Raw genomic sequence first — 18,024 nt, forward strand, 5'->3', positions numbered from 1 at the left:
ATAAAAAGAACCAAGATTGCACAAAATTTAAAAATAAAAATCATGATTGATGAGCCATAAAAATGTGTTGTAACTTGTGAAGCCAATTTGATCATTTTTTTTTAGTTACAGCATTATAAATGAATTACTGGTTATAAATTGAAAAAAGAAATAATGCATCATAAGAGTTGTATTAAGCTAACTTTGTTGCTATGATATTAACAAATCAGTTCACCCCAGTGGACAATGGATTACATAAACTCGTGACTTGTCTGCTATTCAAAAAATGCTATTTGCATTAGAAAATGGTTCCGACAAATTCAGGTCGTGAGGACTTATCACATAAAAAGCGAAACATATGGTTTGAAACACAGATTGGGCAACTTGGCTTGCAGATTGGGGATGTTATAATCACTTATCATCGTTCCTTGAACCGGAAAAAAATAAAGGGAAACATCATTCTAAAATATATAATATATTAGACTGAGCTTATAGATGGTGTAAAACTCATGTTAAATCATGTGAAGTGTTGTTCTAAATGAATGGGACTAATGAACTAGCCACTAAAGGACTAAATTGTTCTGTTGGCATAACAAAATGTTGCAAGTTAAAGAACTAAACCCTAGGCATGCCTCAGCTAAAAACATATGTACGTGAGCATGCAAAACATCCAAGGCAAATCCATGTGCACCATTAGAGGGAAGAGAAAATGAAGGGCTTCTTACCAATCAGCACTGATCTATGGAAGAATGGCGCTGTCAAAATTCGAGCTGAACCACCAAGCCAATACATAATTCCAAGTAAGAAATTAAATCATTGACAGCGTTCTACATCTCTATATTTTCATATCGAAACCTTCAGCAGGCTAGCCTTTGAAATGTTTTGTCTGTATATCCAAAAATGGCATGCCAAGGAGCGAACTGCAAGAATGCATTTCCAATTGTAAGCCAACAGCAATTCATGAACTGATCAAGACTAACTTGCCAAGAGTATGCCACTTGGTAAGCCAAAGGTCATTTCAAAACTGCATTTCAGGCTTGATTTCATCCTTATCTAATGTCAGTATATTCAGGGAATGCTGTACTATCATCAAGGTCTGAGATTAAACCAGCAACATAATCATGTGGGATCATTCCAACACTCTCCATTTCCAATGAACTTTCCCCATTCAAGTCAAAGGAGAAAATGCTATCCATACCATCAATTCCAACTTCATCAGTAGTTAATGAAGTGAGATCAATTTTCAGATCTTTAAGTGATGGCATTGACTGGAATATTGAGTCAGCCTGATAGGGATGCATTTCACTACGATCCATTGAAGCTTTTTTGGACTTTGACCTAGAAGGCTTAGAAGAGTCAGATACAGAAGACTTCCGCTTTCCGGAGGATTGTAACCTGGATCCAGGTCGAGACCTTGTATCGTTGGTTGGGAATGCAGATGATGCCCATCCAGAGCTGTCTTCTCCACAAACTCTTGCAGCCTCCCTGAGGGGTGGGGGAAAAAGGAGAAAACATCATAAGCAGCTTTCCAACAGTAACCAAGAAAAAAATGTTCGTATAGTGATTGTAACAGTTATATCAAACGCTTGCCCCCTTATTTAAGCAGACACAAAAAAACAAAATAAAAAACAAATTACCAGAAATTTCATTCACAAGTCAAACCATGAACTAAAACCTATATTCAGCCATACCTGAAACGATTCTCAGCAATGAACAAACCAACTTTAAGATCATCTTCTCCTGTTAGCTTATTTAAAGATGGTGTTGGTTCAGTCCCATGTATTGATAAATTTATAACAGATGGAAATGAAGATAGGACGTCGCTATCCTCTTTTGCAAACTCCAGTGTTATATCCAGCTGATCTGCACTCACTGGCATGTCTTCCCCTTGGTTAGACAGAATGACTTTGTCATTCACTTGCCTAGTTGTGATATCATCAAGTGCAGCTGCTACTAAATTCTTGCTCGGGGCCAAATTTGCAAATGCCATCCTTTCAGAGGATTTCTTCAAGGAATTTTGTGAAGGCTGGCCAATGGAAGTATAGAAACTCTGATCGAAATAGAGACCATTACAGGAGGGTGATGGATTTCGCCTGTGGTCAACGTGTGATGCCACTTTCCAGACAGATGAAAGCAATGCAAAAAAATGCTTCTGCAGCAGTAACTCCCTATTTACCTGCTCAGAAGCAACATCTAACAGCATCCGAATGTTATCCTGCCAAAAGAGATTAGATATGAGGGGAAACAAAGGTTTCTCTATTGCAATTATCAATTTTGGGATAACTAATGCCTAATAGGAATGGTCAAATATTTTCTAAATCATAAATAGCAAATAAAAGTTGAAATCCACTCCAAATGAAATGAAATTGTATAGATGAGGTCACCACGACATGCAAAGAAAAAATATTGAGGAGATAAATTAGACATGTTAAAACTTAACATTGCCCGTCTAACCTCTGTAACTTTAAGCAGAGCCTTTCCAGAGCCCGGACTGTTGATCTTCTCATGATTTGCATTGTCCATTGACAGCAAGACATACTTTTGGAATAGTTCTCTGAACCTCTCACAGCATTGGACAGGATGACGATATCTTCCCCTGTATGACCCACCACCACTCATGCCATAAAGTGTTTCACTAACCAAACTCCAGTTAGGACCATATTCATGAACAACAGCACATAATATTGCATCCTCCTGAGGCAGCCAAAAATCAGCTGGTGGAATACAATCTTTGGACCAATGATTTCCCTTTTTCAATTTTTCTGGTTTTATCATCCAGACCTGTTTTAAAGGGATAGGAGTGATGGATATTTTTCCTCCCATCTTACTCCTGCTTGCTGTTTTCTGTTCTAAATCAACCAGACTTTCACAAGTCTTTGATTCTGCATGTTCATCCTGCACAACTAATGAGTTGGATTCCAAATCGGAAGCATAAATGTCAGGAGAATCCCTCTTGGACTTTTTGGACTTCTTAAGTCTCTTTTCTTCTTCACCATCAGTTGTTAATTTAGATTTCTTACGTTTTTTCTGCATGGTTGAATTTGGAGACTGAAAATCTAGACCAGGGACATTCTCATCATCTATGTTCATAGGCTGTGCTTGTGACTCTTCTTTCACAGGTCTCAAGCCAGAGGTTAAAGAACCTTTCTTTAGAGATTTGAACTTTGCCTTCTTGGGTTTCTTTTTAGATTTGGGCTTCGAATCTCCTGGTGTTGGAGTCCTGCAGAAAAAAGAAGATATAGCATTCTCAGGTATTTACTTATTTCAATGTAAAACTTTCCATGTATTTCAAACTCTTTACTAGTTAAAGCGTAGAAGAGACAATTAAAACAAAGCAGATTTTCTAAGCAAGGATTAATACCAAAACCTCAACCACCACAGAAAGCGTAGTTTGTAGCATAGTAGTTAATAGCAGATAGCAGCGCGGAGCAGAGCGGCCACCACCAAAAACACCATAACAGATAGCAGGATGGCCACTATTTTAATATTATATTATAGTAGAATAATATTAAAATTTATAATAAATATAATGCTATTAAGATTGTCATATATTAATTAAATAATAGTATTTGAAAAATTATAACAGATTTTAAAATTTTAATGATAGATTTTATGATAAAAAGGTATTAAACATAAATTGATATATAAAAGAGATTTTTGGAAAGCTGCCTAAATTGTGGTCACCCCTAGCCCATCTTAGTTGGGGCCACTTTGGGGGCTGCATTAATTCCAGCCTCAAGAGTGGTGGTTTAGTCTCACATCAAATAAGATATATGGCTTGAATATAGCTTACAAAGCTTAGGCAGTCCTCACCTTACAAGCTGAGCCAGTTTGTGGGGTAGAGTTAGGCCCTAAACCCAAATTCTAAGAGGCCAGCCAAGTATAGAAGAAGAAGCACCCCTTAATTTCAATAAGGAGTGTGAAGGAGCCTTAAATAAGGCTTCTATTAAAACGTTGAGGGACATGGTAAGGTTTCCATTCTTCTGGACTCCGTTAAGAATTATGGTAAGGTTTCCATACTACTGAACTAGCAATTAAATATTTTTTATTAGAAACTAAACAATACATGATAAGTTCTATTATTAAGATTTTCTTTTATTAAATTAAACCTGAAATTTTAAAATATCTTAGTTAAAAATATTTTTATTTTTGTTTCTAAAATATCTTGATTAGGAAATATCTTTATTTAAATTTTGATTGGAAAATAAACTTTATTATAGTGCGTCTATAACTTGTTAGAAACCACAATCACATATAAGAGAAACGGTAGTGTCAAACAAATACTACTGATGAAATATGATGTACTAAGAATGCATAAAAGGAAATACAGAGGAATCACAATTCCTACTGCCAAGAGCTCAGCTCTCAGAGGCACAAATGCTCTCTGCCCATAACTAACTCATGACAAACCCCTCTTATAACCGAATTCCCCTCACAACCAACACACTACTCAATTTCTCTCTCTGCCAGCTCAGCAATTATCCTTTGTTCCCCTTTCTATTCCTTCTGGAATACACTCTCCATATTGGGCTAGAGTCCAATACCGAGGTCCTAACATAATTGAATTTTGATTTTTGATTTTGTAAATTTTGACTAAAAGAGATAAGAAAGTCAAGTTACTCTAGTATGAATTAGGGTCCAGTGATGGTCCAAATGGTGATGTTAAAACTGACTGTCCAAGTCCAAACACGATTTGTGTCCCATTTAAAGATAGGGGATTGTGAATGGGCCATCTCTCTTCTCTGACACACTAGCAGCAAGTACAGCCATGAAATGGCACAGTGAATAGAAGCTGTAGATCTTTAGTGTGGCGCGATTTCCTCGCTCCGGCTTCCATTTTCCGTGATTTTGGCCAGAAAAAAGCGTCCCTCCAGCCACAATGGCCAGGTGCGACACAATGGCCCTTGGAGGAGCAGCAGGGTGCCGCAACGCAACAAAATGACGCAATCGCGTCACTATTGTGCACAATTAACTACTATGGTTTGTAGAAGAATACTACAGTTAAAAAGTGCAAAAAAACTGTTTTAGTATGGATATTAGATATTCTTTTTTGAAGGCAAATGATGGGAAGGAGACGATGAAAGTTCAGTGCTGGCATACTTTTTAGAATCACAGGTTTCTTCCTCAGCTTCTTTCTGCCTAGCTTCATATTCGAGTTCCTCCATTAACTACAAGAAAACAAAAAGTAAACATTAATAATCATTCCTAAATGAGATTAACAAAAGAAAAAAACAAAGTTCATCCAACACACCTGATGTTGAGCCAAGGCCTCTACATGCTGTCGATATGCCGTAGTTGCATAATCAGCATCCCAGCCTATAATCCAGACCAAGAAAGTGTTCAATCTTACAATTATGTCATGCATACAAACTAAACATCTTTGTAAATCACTATTTGTAACAAACCATCTGCTGAACGAGTCAATAAAATATACCAAACACTGCAAGCACCAAAAATCAATGAAAAAGGATAACCATATGCCAGCAAGAATAATTATTACACAATTACAAATGGTTTCAGGTGCAATGAACATACGAAGGAACACAAACTACAAGTTATTTTATAGCATGCTTATAATTTCTCAGACATACTAAACTATGCTAGAGACAAGTTATTTGGATAGAGTCATGGTTAATCACACTTTCATGAGGTCTAATATAATGACAACCACTTTAACATTTATAAACATGAATAGCGACAATTTCAAATGTTATGAAGCAAAGGGAGTAATGTGGTGCATACTTTCATATACAAGAGGTTCCTCATCTTCATCAATTTCGGCTTCCATCTCCTCCTTGTACTTTTCAATGCGATCCAACTCCCATTCTGTGTCCTCAATCCTGACTTCAGATTCCAAGGCTGTTTTATCTATAATTGGATCCCACAGTTCCAGGAAACGAATGGCATATTGATCAATAGGGCGTAGCTCATTCTCAAATGCTGAGATAGCTTGTCCAGCTGCAGCTGCAGCTGCAGCCATCTGTTTGACATCAGCCAACATGTCAGGATCATCTTCTTTGACAGGAACAGAGTGTGTCGGTCTATCTTCCTTATGATCAGTTCCGTTTAACATTAACACATTCTCTTTATTTAAATTCGAAACAGATTCACCTAATTCTGCAGTGTCATCATCCTCATTTACATATTCATCCTCTTCAAGTCTCCCAATGGCTTCTTCTGTAAACTCCTGATTGTCCACAGCCTCTTCCAGTTCAACTTTCTTCAATGCCATATAATCTGCTTCATCTTCTACACATTTTAATGCAGCCTCAACATCATCATTAGTTACAGAAACTTCCCCATTGTTCTGGTCTTTTTCCTTCACAATATTTTTTATTGAAAGTGTTCTATGACCTGAAAATAGTTCCATAGGATCGAGCTTCTTGAAGAACTCGGTATTATAACCCCCACTTTGTATAACTAGATTATCAAGTGCACGCTTCTGATTTGCTTTCTTCAAAATATTCTCCTCAATGGTGCTTTCACTAATCAATCTATAGATATGAACTTCACGTGTCTGACCAATTCTGTGGCACCGATCTTGAGCCTGTTGATCCATAGCAGGATTCCAGTCACTATCATAAAAAATAACTGTGTCAGCTCCAACTAGATTGATACCAACACCCCCACTACGGGTTGACAAGATGAAAAGAAAATATTTGGGATTTGTGTTAAAGCGCTGCATTAAGGTCTGTCTCTCCTCCGGCTGGGTTGATCCATCTAAGCGCATGTATGTATACCCATACAAATTAATGAATGCCTCTAATATGTCAAGCATCTTTGTCATCTGGGTGAATATCAGAGCTCGGTGACCTTCTGATTTTAATTTCCTCAACAAAATTGCTAGTTCCTGCAGTTTCCCACAGTCAAATTGTATAAGACGCCTATCGGGGAAATACACTTGCCGGCGGACAATTGCAGGCCTGATTGGTGCTAGTAGCGGTAACAGAACTTCAGAGCATTTCTGCTTGTAAGATGGGTGCAGAAACACATTTGTCTCACTTGTACTGCACCAGCAAACAGGAGAGGGTGCCCGAGCAGCTGGAATTGAAAACATGAAGCTCTCAACCACATCAGTCATCTTCTGAAATCGTTCAACCGGGGAGAGAACAATGTCAGCTAGCTTTGATGAGTACAAGTATGAAACAGGGTCTGCTTTAACCTGATGAATATCATATACAGGATGTCTTAAGGTAACAAGATCCCTTAGAGTTGTCGAGTAGATGGGTCTTCTTTTACATCTCAAGGAATTCCACCATGCAATAGCTGCTGCACGTTCCTTGGCCTCTTTTAGCCTCTCTTCCCAGATTGCCCGTTGGATTTCTTCAAAAATGTTTGTTCCTTGCAACTTTTTTTGACATTTCTGTGGCCGAATTACTTCTAGTTCGGTCATATCAGTACGTTCCATGATTAAAGTCGCAGGGGTCTCAATAGTTTGTACTTCATCACTTTCCCAAGCAGCCATGCTGTCAAGATGAGTGAATAAAAGACCCAAACCTCTTAGGTCCACTGTTGAAAAGGGACTAGGCAAAAGTATGGAGCAAACAGAAGAACTTAACTGAATATCAATACCACACATATCAAAAGAACTGACAATAGGACGACCCTCAAATAGGTCGGGATGATTGCAAACCTTACGAAGTTGCATGATAATACTAATCATCCCAAAAAAATTGGCACTTGCAAGAGTGGCTTGGGTCTCTGAACTAGCAATGAAATCTTCATACAAATTCCGTTGCCTCTTTGATAGTCTACAGTATATGACATGTTCGTGCTTCATTGGAAGTTGCTTCTCCACATCTCGCTTAAGTCGACGGAGTAAGAATGGACGAAGTACATTATGAAGGCGATCAACAACCTCCTTATTAATTTTTTCTTCTCCATCTACCATCCCTGATATAGGATTACTAAACCAATCCTTAAACTCTTGATGTGACTGGAAAACATGGGGCATTAAGAAATGCATGAGAGACCACAGTTCCATGAGATCATTCTGTAGTGGCGTACCAGTCAAGAGAATTCGTCGTTTTGAATTGAAATTCAAGAGTGTCTGCCACCTTTGTGACTTCCAGTTTTTAATGAGATGAGCTTCATCTAAGATCAAGTATTTCCACTTTTTGCGCTTGAAAACTTTGGAGTCCTGAATAACTAATCTATAAGTTGTTATGCATACATGAAAGGAGTTAGGTTTTAACCATCCTTGCCTTTTAAGTTTTCGCTCCTTTGCACTTCCAAAATAAGTCAAAATTTTAAAGGCAGGACACCATTTCAGAAATTCAGTCTCCCAGTTAAGCATTACACTAGTTGGTACCACAATTAAATGTGGGCCCCAAATCCCTTTATCACAAGCAAGATGTGCAAGCAAAGAAATAGTCATAATTGTTTTTCCAAGCCCCATTTCATCTGCCAAAATTCCATTGAGTCTTTTTTCATACATCGTGACAAGCCAATCCAATCCAATATGTTGATACTCACGAAGAGAGTACTTGAGTAGAAAAGGGAACTTTGTACGCACATTAGTTGTGGAGAAGGTGTTTCCGGTGGGTTGTGCTGATCTTGCAGCAGCAGCTGCATCAGCAATTATATCCTCACTTTCTCTTTTTTCCAAATTTTCACGAGGTGATTCCCTCTGTTCTTCCTGGAACTGTATGGTGGCAGCCAGGTGCTCACCAGACTTGATATCTTCATCCATAGGAATGGCAGGATCCTTCTGCCCAGCATCTTGATGGACTGGAGAATCCGAATGTTTCTCTGATAAAGCAGAAGCATAATCAGATTCATATTCCCCATCTTCATCGTCACTTGGGTCCTAACAAACATAAGGGGGAGGGTGCAGAAATAAAATCAATGTTTTAGTACCGATGAATCAAGCCATAAGTAACAACTGCAGGTGAAAACCGCTTACCCTTTTATATCTTGCAAGCAGTTCCTCGACAGGCATGTCACTCTCCTTTTGTAATAATGCAATCTGCAAATAACAATTTTGTCATGAAGAGTAACTTACCAGTATATATATATATATAAACCAAGCAGACTGGATCAACGTTTATGGGGAAAAATTCCAAAATTCTATATTATTATTCAGAAATAATTTGGGAGAAAGATAGGCAGATTAGCTCTTAACCTCATCCTTGGGATCAATTGTATCAACTCTTTCCATTTTTTCCTCCTCAGATAAGGTTGTTTCATCATCCTGATCATTTTAAAGAAGTTAAAAAAATGGAAGGCAACAACAGCCAAGAAGTGAAAACAAAATATATAAGCAAAACCTTCAAAAGAGTTAAACAATTGATTCAACCAACAATGTCAAAAACTTCTGTACTATAAAATCCAATCCAATAAGTTATATCCAACAAATTATTGACTTCAAAAATACTTTGATTATTATGGAAGGATACTAGAGTTCTGAATAGCAAAACCTTATCATATACTACATTTGGATTTTGAAACCTATACAGCAAGGCTTGGTCTACCAGCAGATCACTTCATATCTAGTCATTCAACTACTAGCTAAACTGCACTTCTCTCCATGAGCAAAGGCTTGATACATAAATTGCACATGCTAACAGAAACTACAACACACAAAAAGGGGGGAAAAATCCCTCCATAGAGCTTCAGCCATGCTATAGTCAGCCCCTCAACTGAAAATGTTATATTTGATGTTTGACCATTTTGTCATAATGTTCAAACTGGAAATTACAACAAAGCTAAGCTGGGCATTTGCACTGATCAAACTTGAGAAAAAGAAAATGTGAATCAGAACAAATAGCAATTAGGATAACTGCAAAGACGAATCAGCTATTTGACTTGGGAATAGCACTTGATTACTGGCTCAGAGACCTTGCTGAGGTAGTGAGGTCCACAACAATTAGGAAGCATCTCCAAGATTATAAGTCAACCAATAAAAACTAATTGATAATTTGTATCCACCAAAGGAGCCTCATTTATGATTTCAATTGTAACAGCATTGGCTATAGTTTATCACCCATATAGCACTTCAAAGATTATGTATGTGCAACTATCTTAAAATGCACCCTATTTTAATTTATGTGCAAGTTTTTTTTTTTTCATTTATGTTGTTAGGGGAACAGAACATGTAGATGCCAGTAGCCTTACACCATTCACAACTTCATACAATATGTCAATGTCACCATGGGGAAAGCAAAGTATACATCTGAAAGAACAAAATATTGTGGTCGCTTTGCAAACTCTTAGAACATTTTAGACATGCAACATCTGCAACAGATATAATATAGGGGCCAAATACACACAACTGGCATGGAGATAACAGAAAACATAAACTACCAGCCACACCTACCTACCTCATTGATGATCAAAAGTAAAACCAATTGAAACAAACTAAAAAATGGGAATTATTTATATCCTCAAACATAATATTACCTTATCTTCTGTGACAAGCAAAAAGTCACCATCTTCCTGACAATATTCCAGAGCAGATGTCAGGAACACGGCAAAAGGAATTAAAAATTGAACATTTGTTGGATAAAAAAGGTGCAATCAAGGAAAAAGCAGAAAGAGTGATTATCCCAAAAAGCATAATTTGTTGGAAAATTTCAGAGCACTTGTCCTCTCTAAGGTCACCCCTTAATATTATCCCAAGAGTTTTATTTGTCATAAGTCCCCTCTGTCTTGATATCCAAAACTACCTCTCTCCCTCATGGATGTCGCATGTCCACCAAAACTACCTAATTCATTACTTAGAAATCACCAATTCTACAATCTTACACTAAGACTATAATTAAGCTGAATCTTCAAATTAGGATGAAGATGAACAGTAACTTGCTCATAGCCATATCCAACTGGGGGATCAAGCTAGTTCTCCAGTGATTTGTATTATTCCATGCTAGATTTTCGGCATATATTAATATATTATATCATTTATTTTTGTTGCATGCAAAACCACGGATCACTATCAGATCTCCACCATCATGGGCACATGGTTGAATCCTTCCCAACCATGTCAAGGTTATTCAGATTGCTAATGAATCATTACCTCAAAGTCCCAAACAGAGTCTGCTAGCATCTAAACTCTAGACTCAATCCCAGGACATGGACTTGATATTTCTAAATCAAGTTTTCAGAACTACAATTTGAGGGTTAGGTCAGTTTCCAAAGATGACGAATCATGAATTCATTTTCATTCTATGGCGATTTAGCATTAAAAATGAACATTTTTTCTGCCTTACAGCAGTGAAAAGTTTATCTACACTTATTATCTAATGGTGCCCAAAGGACTCGAGGAGTATCTTATATTTAGATGAACATCTTCATTTTGGAAAGTCGTTTTTTTTTTCAAAAATTGTGGTGTTGCAGGAGAGTGAAGGGAGAAGATGAAGAGAAAGGGGAGATGAAGTGAACATATAGTAAGTCATCAAACAAGTGCACTCTTACATTGTCTGATGGATAATTCTACATCACAATTGCTGCGTCACTTTATCACTTATGAAGATGTGTCACATATAAGCCAGATCTGTGGATCCCTTACTGTGTGGGCAATTAATTATAATGGATACATGTTTGTCTAAAAAAAATTAAGCACATTATCACCTCTTCATCGGTAAAATCATATGCAAAATCTTCATTGGCTGTCTCACTGGGAGTCTCTTTTAGATTTTCAGATTGACCATCCTCACATTGAGATAGATTGTTTGTTGGTGTAGCAACATCACCATTACTTTCATCCTGTTATTAAAAAGTAGGCATTACACTAAGTCCTTAAACACTCTGCTATTCAAAGTGGTAAAACTAAAACACATACAACTTACACAACGTCGACCAGAGACCATGCTGGAGTTGCTTGTGTCAACTTTGCTGACAGATAAAAGATCATCTCTGTTTTCTGCAATATATTAACCACGCTCTATGTCAGAAACAAGTATAACTTGAGCAAAACAAAAGGTGCCCATACCTGATCCTAGTCCTTTCTTACCATCACCAGCTCTAACTATTTTCCCACCATCTTCACTATGCTCTGGACTACTTCCTTTCATTACCGATTCTCCTAATTGTAAAATAAACAGTGGCATAAATGCTCCAATAGTTTATTAAGGCAATCACAATAGAAGTATTAAGGTCAAGCTTATGAGAAATAGAGAACTCAAAATTCCAGAAAACAAAAAAGAGGATGGTTGGTAACTTGGTATAATAAAACTGCCTCTCTCTCTTTTAATCTAAAGAATATTAAAAAATAAATAAATCTCACCTTTCTCCCCAGCATAACGTTTAAGTAACTCCTGAATCGGAAGATCCATTTCATCACGCAAAGCAGCCAATTCCTCTTGCCTTTCTTCTTTAGTTATAAGAGCCTCATCTTGCTCAATTGTTCGCTCATCATCCTCCTGGAAACAGTACCATCATTAACATAAGTCCATATATGTTTTTGAACCAATCTTCACCCATTAGAACGCCACAAGAAATAATCAGATCAAAAACAGAGTTGTTCAACATTCAAATGAAACTCATTATTGAGAATACTTCAGCAATCCACATGGATTATTCAACAATGTCACAAGTCACAACAAGAAAATGCAGAATGTATATCATATAATGTCTTTTAAAAGATAGAAAACATTCAGTATGCACATGAATAAGTCAACAATGTGGCAATTAGAAAGTGCAAAAAGCAAATGATATAGTGCTTTTTTAAAAGAAACAAAAGAACAAAACATAATAATATAGGAATATAACACTCTTTTATAGGTGTTTTAACAAAGAAAATGAAACAGTACCTGAGCTTGTGGAACCCCACATATCCACACTATCCCAAAGTTACATTTTTAGCAAAACAACTACCAAGCGGATTGTTTCTTCTATTACTTACCCAGAGAGACAAAACACACTTATTTCTCCTTATCATGCAGCAGAATTCTAGTAGTACTTTTATTCCGAAAATATGAACTTCGGTCAAACAAACAATGTGCAGATTACCAAAACCAGTTATTATTTCACATGTAGAGTGCAAGCGGCACCAATAGGGAACCAGAATGTCCTCCAATATATTCCATAATAATGAAAGCATGAATCTCATCTTAAATAAATAAATATTAAAAAGTAGAAACTCAACCTTCACCTAGGCTTTTGGAAGTAACAAGTTGCCTTCACAGACAACATGCCCAAACCTTAAGAATCTGTGAATTTTATGATTATGTAGCAATAATCAAAAGAATAATATTTAAAAAAATTACCAATTCATCATCAGATTGCACATCATACTCTTCATCATTGTCAGCTGCATCTGATTGATACTCCACTACAATTGGATTGAATTAAGTTAGAAAAAGAAGTGATTTCCATTTATAACCTCAAAGATACATCTCTCTACCTACCAACATCAGCTTCCTTAGGTTCATTAATAACATCATGTACATCTTTGCAATGAATACTCTTGCGGTGCTCTGCAGAATTATTCTCTGCTGATTTATAAGGATCCCCAAGATTTTCAGCCAACATTGTTGAGTACCTAACAATATATAAAAGATAAGTTCAACAAAGTCAAGTGGCTGCCAGTTTCCATGAAAGATAAGTGAAAAAAAAAATAAAAGGGAATCTACCTCTCAGTTTGCCCTAATAGAAACTCAAGCTGTTTGTCAAGTGCCTTTTTCTTCTTCTCATCGAGTTCCATTTGATGTTTGTAAAGAACCTACCACAATAATAGATGATGAAATGAAGGTCATTAAATGAAAATTACAAAAACTATGCTAGCAAACAAATCAATTTAGTAAAAACAAATTACCAGCTTTTCTATTTTTGTCCAGAATTTCTTGACATCCTTAGAAATATTAAGTGCAACCTTTCTTAACCGCTGCTCCTCTTCCTGTACAAGATACAGCTTTCATCGCGCAACATTACAGTGGGGAATAAAACAAGCATACAATCACTGAATTATGCTTTCAGTAACTTATAATAATACAATCAAAAACATTGGTAACTGTGGCAGGTTATCAGTGCTTTCATTTATAGAAGAGAGATCAGCACCTTCATCTTTTTTTCACCTCTTGTAGCCTGATCTAACATGCCTTTGCTGGCTCTTAAAGCTACTTTTTTTGCCTGAGCTAATTTCCATTTCCTCTCTGACTCAAAGTCCTGCAAAACAAAGAACACAAGCAAAATATACAAATTAAAATATTGTAGCATTGAACACTACAGATTTTGAAGGTGAAACTAGTGGATACCTTTGATAGCCAAACCATCTCTTCTAAGACATGGTCCCAATGAGTTTTGGGTCGCCGAGGCTCCCTTGGAGCTTCAAGAGCCTGACAGAGCAAAAGGTCAAACTTAGAAAGAAAATGGAAGAGAAAAATACTTTTTGCAAAATAAGCAATTAAAAAGATTCTCATTGGAAGATTTTATTTTTCCTCTTTCAGGTTGTTCTAGGAGGATTCTTATCCTCTTCTAGTCTTTCAAAGCTCTCTACTTTTCTCTAAATGAATTACAAATTAAACCCATAAAAATGTAAATGTTCCTTCCAATATTCAAACCTAGCATTTGGTGAGGCTTTCCATTAAGGACAGGAAAAAACAGGAAAAATCCTATTTTAAACTCAAAAAAATCCAGGAGAGTTAATAAACAAGTCAACAGTCAAATATTTAGTCCCCAAATTTAACCAAAATTTCAGATAATTTGAGAATTGATAACATGATTTTACAATCTTACTTTAAATAAAATTTCACTTGGCTAATGTCCAAAACAAATTTTGCAATACCAATTGAGGAAAAGATTACGCACTTGGCTAATGTTATTTGGTCATGCGTCATGCGATACAACTGATAGAGAATTCAATGATAAAAGTGAATCAAATTGAAGATAGTCCAATTAAGAGAAGTAAAGCAACCTAAGTTAATATTAGGACAAACCATTAAAGAAAGAACTTGCTCTAAATGATTTTACTGAAAACTTTGTTTGAGACAGATCTCACTTCTCAATGATGTTGACTAATCCATGTAGTTTGTATCCAACACTACCAATACAATACAACTGACACAAGAACTAGTTGCTCCTTTTGTTACAAATTAACATGGAAACTCATGTTCACTAGAATAAGAGACAAATGAGTCATTACAGGAAGGATCGAAGACAGCATATGCTCATAAGTCATAATTGAACAACATCCTGTAAGGCTGCATATGCAATGACACTCCACCATACCTTCACATAGTAAGGAGCCTTCTAGCATCAGGATATATTAGTTTATTGATTTCAAAACTCTCAAAATATGCAGGTGACAACTTTTCATTTAAGAGGGTAGAATTTCAAATTTCGGTAATAAATCAGTTTTAATTTCTTAAGCCTAGCATGAGTGTGTAGGAGGCATATCAAGTAAGAGCATGGGAGCTAAAAGGAGCTAATCTTAATCATACAAACTTGGATGATTGAGATTAGTTTCACTTAAAACTAATCTTAACCATCCGTGTAATGTTAAACAGTCAAGGTTAATTCTCACGCTCTCACTTGATACAATAGGGACATTGTCTTCCCATACCAAAGCATGGGTTTGTTATCCATGAAGCCAAGGATTAATCTCCAGCAACCTATATTAACACATTAAAGGGTAGCTAACTTAATTTTCTTCACCACACCTCAACTTTTTTACTCATTTTATCGTGAATGTGTTTTGTATAAGCCAGTTCCAATTCACATTCATCACAAGCACCATTTCAGTTAGTTTTACTTGATTCAACTCCTAAGTTCACCAGAAAAACAACCATCAACATTGCAGCTAGTTTTCCCGAATCTGAGTTCCTTTCTTTTATTTTTTACACACCAAAAACAAAACTAATCGTTCAAAGGACCCAAAAAAAAAGTCAAGCCTCACAAGAAGAGGAACAAACCCTAATAGAGCAAGAAATCATAACAAGTAACTACAGTTCCATTCAACGCCAAAAATTAACAAGCCAAACCAATAAAATAAAATTATAAAAAAAAAGTTTTGAAATATGCAGGTGACAATTTTGCATTCAAGAGCCAGAAGACACTGAGTAGAACTTCAATTCTGTTAATAAATCATTTTTTTTTTAATTTCTCAGCCAGTAACTACAGTTTCATTCAACACCAAAATGAACACACAAAAAAAAAGAGTGAAACGCTAAAAAACGACGACGAAGAAGGCGAAACGCGAGCTAACCTTCTGCCGTTTGGCTCTGCTCTCGTGATCAATCCTGGACCTGGGACCTTTGGACGCCATCGCGGTAGCCAAAACCTCACAAGGCGAAAAACATATCTGTTTCGCGGCGCGAAAAGAAAAAAAACCGTTAAATCTCGCGGCGATAACCGGAGGCAATGCATGGCGAAACGAGAAAAGCGTTGCGAGGAAGGGAAGGAACCGTACCTTATCGCGCGAGAATTTGAGGAAAGGAAATCGTTGGAGTTCGCATCGGATGAGGGGAATAGGGGCCGAGAAGAAAAGAGTGTTGTCGGTGGAGAAGAAGAAAAAAGAGGGTGTAAAGAGTGTAGCTATGGAAAAACCTAACGCAGAGAAAGGAAGGAAAGAATAAGAAAGAAAGAGGAGAAGACGAGAGAAAAAATTAGAACAAGCCACGCGCGCACACGCGAAGCGAGGTAGACAGCGTAGCTTCTTTCTTCACAGCTGACTTCTCTAAAACGCAGCGTTTTATGTTAATGTTATTTCTATGCTTTATCGCCCAGAACAGAATCCCAAGGACATTTTTTTATTGGTTAAATTGCAATTTTGTTATACTTATAATTTTAGATGCGTAATTTTAATTTTTTATTTTTAAATAAAAAATACTTAATCTTTTATTTTCTAAAATAATTTTGATTGTTATATCAGTTGATCAACTAAAATATAAATTCAACATCCTTTATACATAAACAAAACAATAAATTACTAAGTTTTTTATTTAATTAGTTACATTAATATTATTTTTATGTATCATCACTGAAAAGTTATTAAGTTTTTAAATTATCAAAATTTATAAATTAAAATATAAATTTAATGTATAAATTTTTTACTTTTATCTTATATCATTTTATATGTTTTTATTTTAAATAGTTTACATATTTTATCAATTTATAATTAAATTTGATAAATTAATACCGAAATTATTTACATAATTTTATTTTTAAATTGATCATAATATACAGATTATTTTTATTCTAATTATTTATGTAAAATTATTCATATAAAATGCTTATTTTATTTAATTAATTATATTAATATTATTTTTTATATATCATTAGTTAAGAATTATTTTTTCAAATTATCAATATTTATAAATTAAAAAGATATTTAATATATAAATCTTTTTAGTTTTATGTAAATAATTAGAGTGAAAATAATCTATATATTAAAATTAATTTAAAAAATTATGTAAGCGATTTAAATATTAATTTATGAAATTTAGTTATAAATTGATAAAATAAAAAAATGTAAACTATCAAAATAAAAATATATAAAATGATATAAAATAAAATTAAAAATATTTATGTATTAAATATTTTTAACTTATAAATTTTGATAATTTAAAAAAATTAATAATTCTTAACTAATAAAAAAATTATATTAATATGTTTAACTAAACAAAGTAAATGTATAAGTGGTTTATTATCTTTTTATGAATAAAGGTCATATCAACCGTCTACATAAGCTTTCTATCAACCTTAATATATCACATCAAAATTAATTTTTAATTTTGAATAGACCAAATTTATTTATTTTGAAAAATGAAAAAAATGAAATATCTTGATTTAGAATAAAAAATACTAAAATTACGGAAATTATAGGACATCAAAATTGTTATTTAGTTTCTTTTTCTTTTCTTTTATAAAAGTAAGATATCCCATAACAAAAAGTCATGAAATTAATCTTTGTATCTTTCATCCAAGTCTTTTCCATACGTTAAGGGCACTCTCTTTATTCTTTTATTTTTTTCTTTTTTATATTTTTTCTTTTTTTATGGTTTTACTTTTCTTTTAAGAATTTGGATAATGTTATCAAAATCAAAATTGAAATTAAAGTGAAGAGAAAATGAGCAATATCAGATCATTTGCATGACAATTAAAATTATT

General features: G+C 35.1%; 1 protein-coding gene across 3 annotated transcripts; it reads right to left on the reverse strand.

Annotated features, from left to right (window-relative positions):
- Nucleotides 1-94: 94 nt before the first annotated feature.
- Nucleotides 95-16,572, reverse strand: LOC114367931 (protein PHOTOPERIOD-INDEPENDENT EARLY FLOWERING 1-like). 3 transcript variants are annotated; one of them, XR_003657282.1, is made up of 22 exons: nt 16,325-16,572; nt 16,121-16,216; nt 14,172-14,252; nt 13,975-14,082; nt 13,733-13,813; nt 13,551-13,639; nt 13,326-13,459; nt 13,185-13,249; nt 12,203-12,338; nt 11,909-12,001; nt 11,766-11,839; nt 11,548-11,682; nt 10,381-10,416; nt 9,104-9,172; nt 8,885-8,947; nt 5,722-8,788; nt 5,231-5,295; nt 5,080-5,147; nt 2,434-3,199; nt 1,671-2,194; nt 705-1,464; nt 95-406 (listed from the first exon to the last, which is right to left on the reverse strand). XR_003657282.1 is itself a non-coding variant. In XM_028325198.1 (21 exons), the coding sequence occupies exons 2-21, from the start codon at nt 16,178-16,180 to the stop codon at nt 1,029-1,031; spliced, it is 6,129 nt and encodes a 2,042-aa protein (XP_028180999.1). In that variant the 5' UTR covers nt 16,181-16,216; nt 16,325-16,572; the 3' UTR covers nt 439-1,028. The 3 variants fall into 3 exon arrangements, 2 of the variants coding, with proteins under 2 accessions (XP_028180999.1, XP_028180998.1); XM_028325198.1 differs by lacking the exon at nt 95-406 and having other exon boundaries at nt 439-1,464; nt 11,930-12,001; XM_028325197.1 differs by lacking the exon at nt 95-406 and having other exon boundaries at nt 439-1,464.
- Between the last annotated feature and the right edge of the window lie 1,452 nt (nt 16,573-18,024).

Source organism: Glycine soja, chromosome 9 (genome assembly GCF_004193775.1).
Source record: "Glycine soja cultivar W05 chromosome 9, ASM419377v2, whole genome shotgun sequence".
Taxonomy (NCBI): domain Eukaryota; kingdom Viridiplantae; phylum Streptophyta; class Magnoliopsida; order Fabales; family Fabaceae; genus Glycine; species Glycine soja.

Bases quoted from the DNA above. Each gene is read 5' to 3' on its own strand.
- LOC114367931 (XM_028325197.1), bottom strand. From the start codon at position 16,180: ATGGCGTCCAAAGGTCCCAGGTCCAGGATTGATCACGAGAGCAGAGCC. The intron at 14,253-16,120 runs GTTAGCTCGCGT...TTGCTCTGTCAG, and splicing joins GCAGAGCCAAACGGCAGAAG to GCTCTTGAAGCTCCAAGGGA. The intron at 11,840-11,908 runs GTATGGGCACCT...AATATATTGCAG, and splicing joins TAAGAAAGGACTAGGATCAG to AAAACAGAGATGATCTTTTA.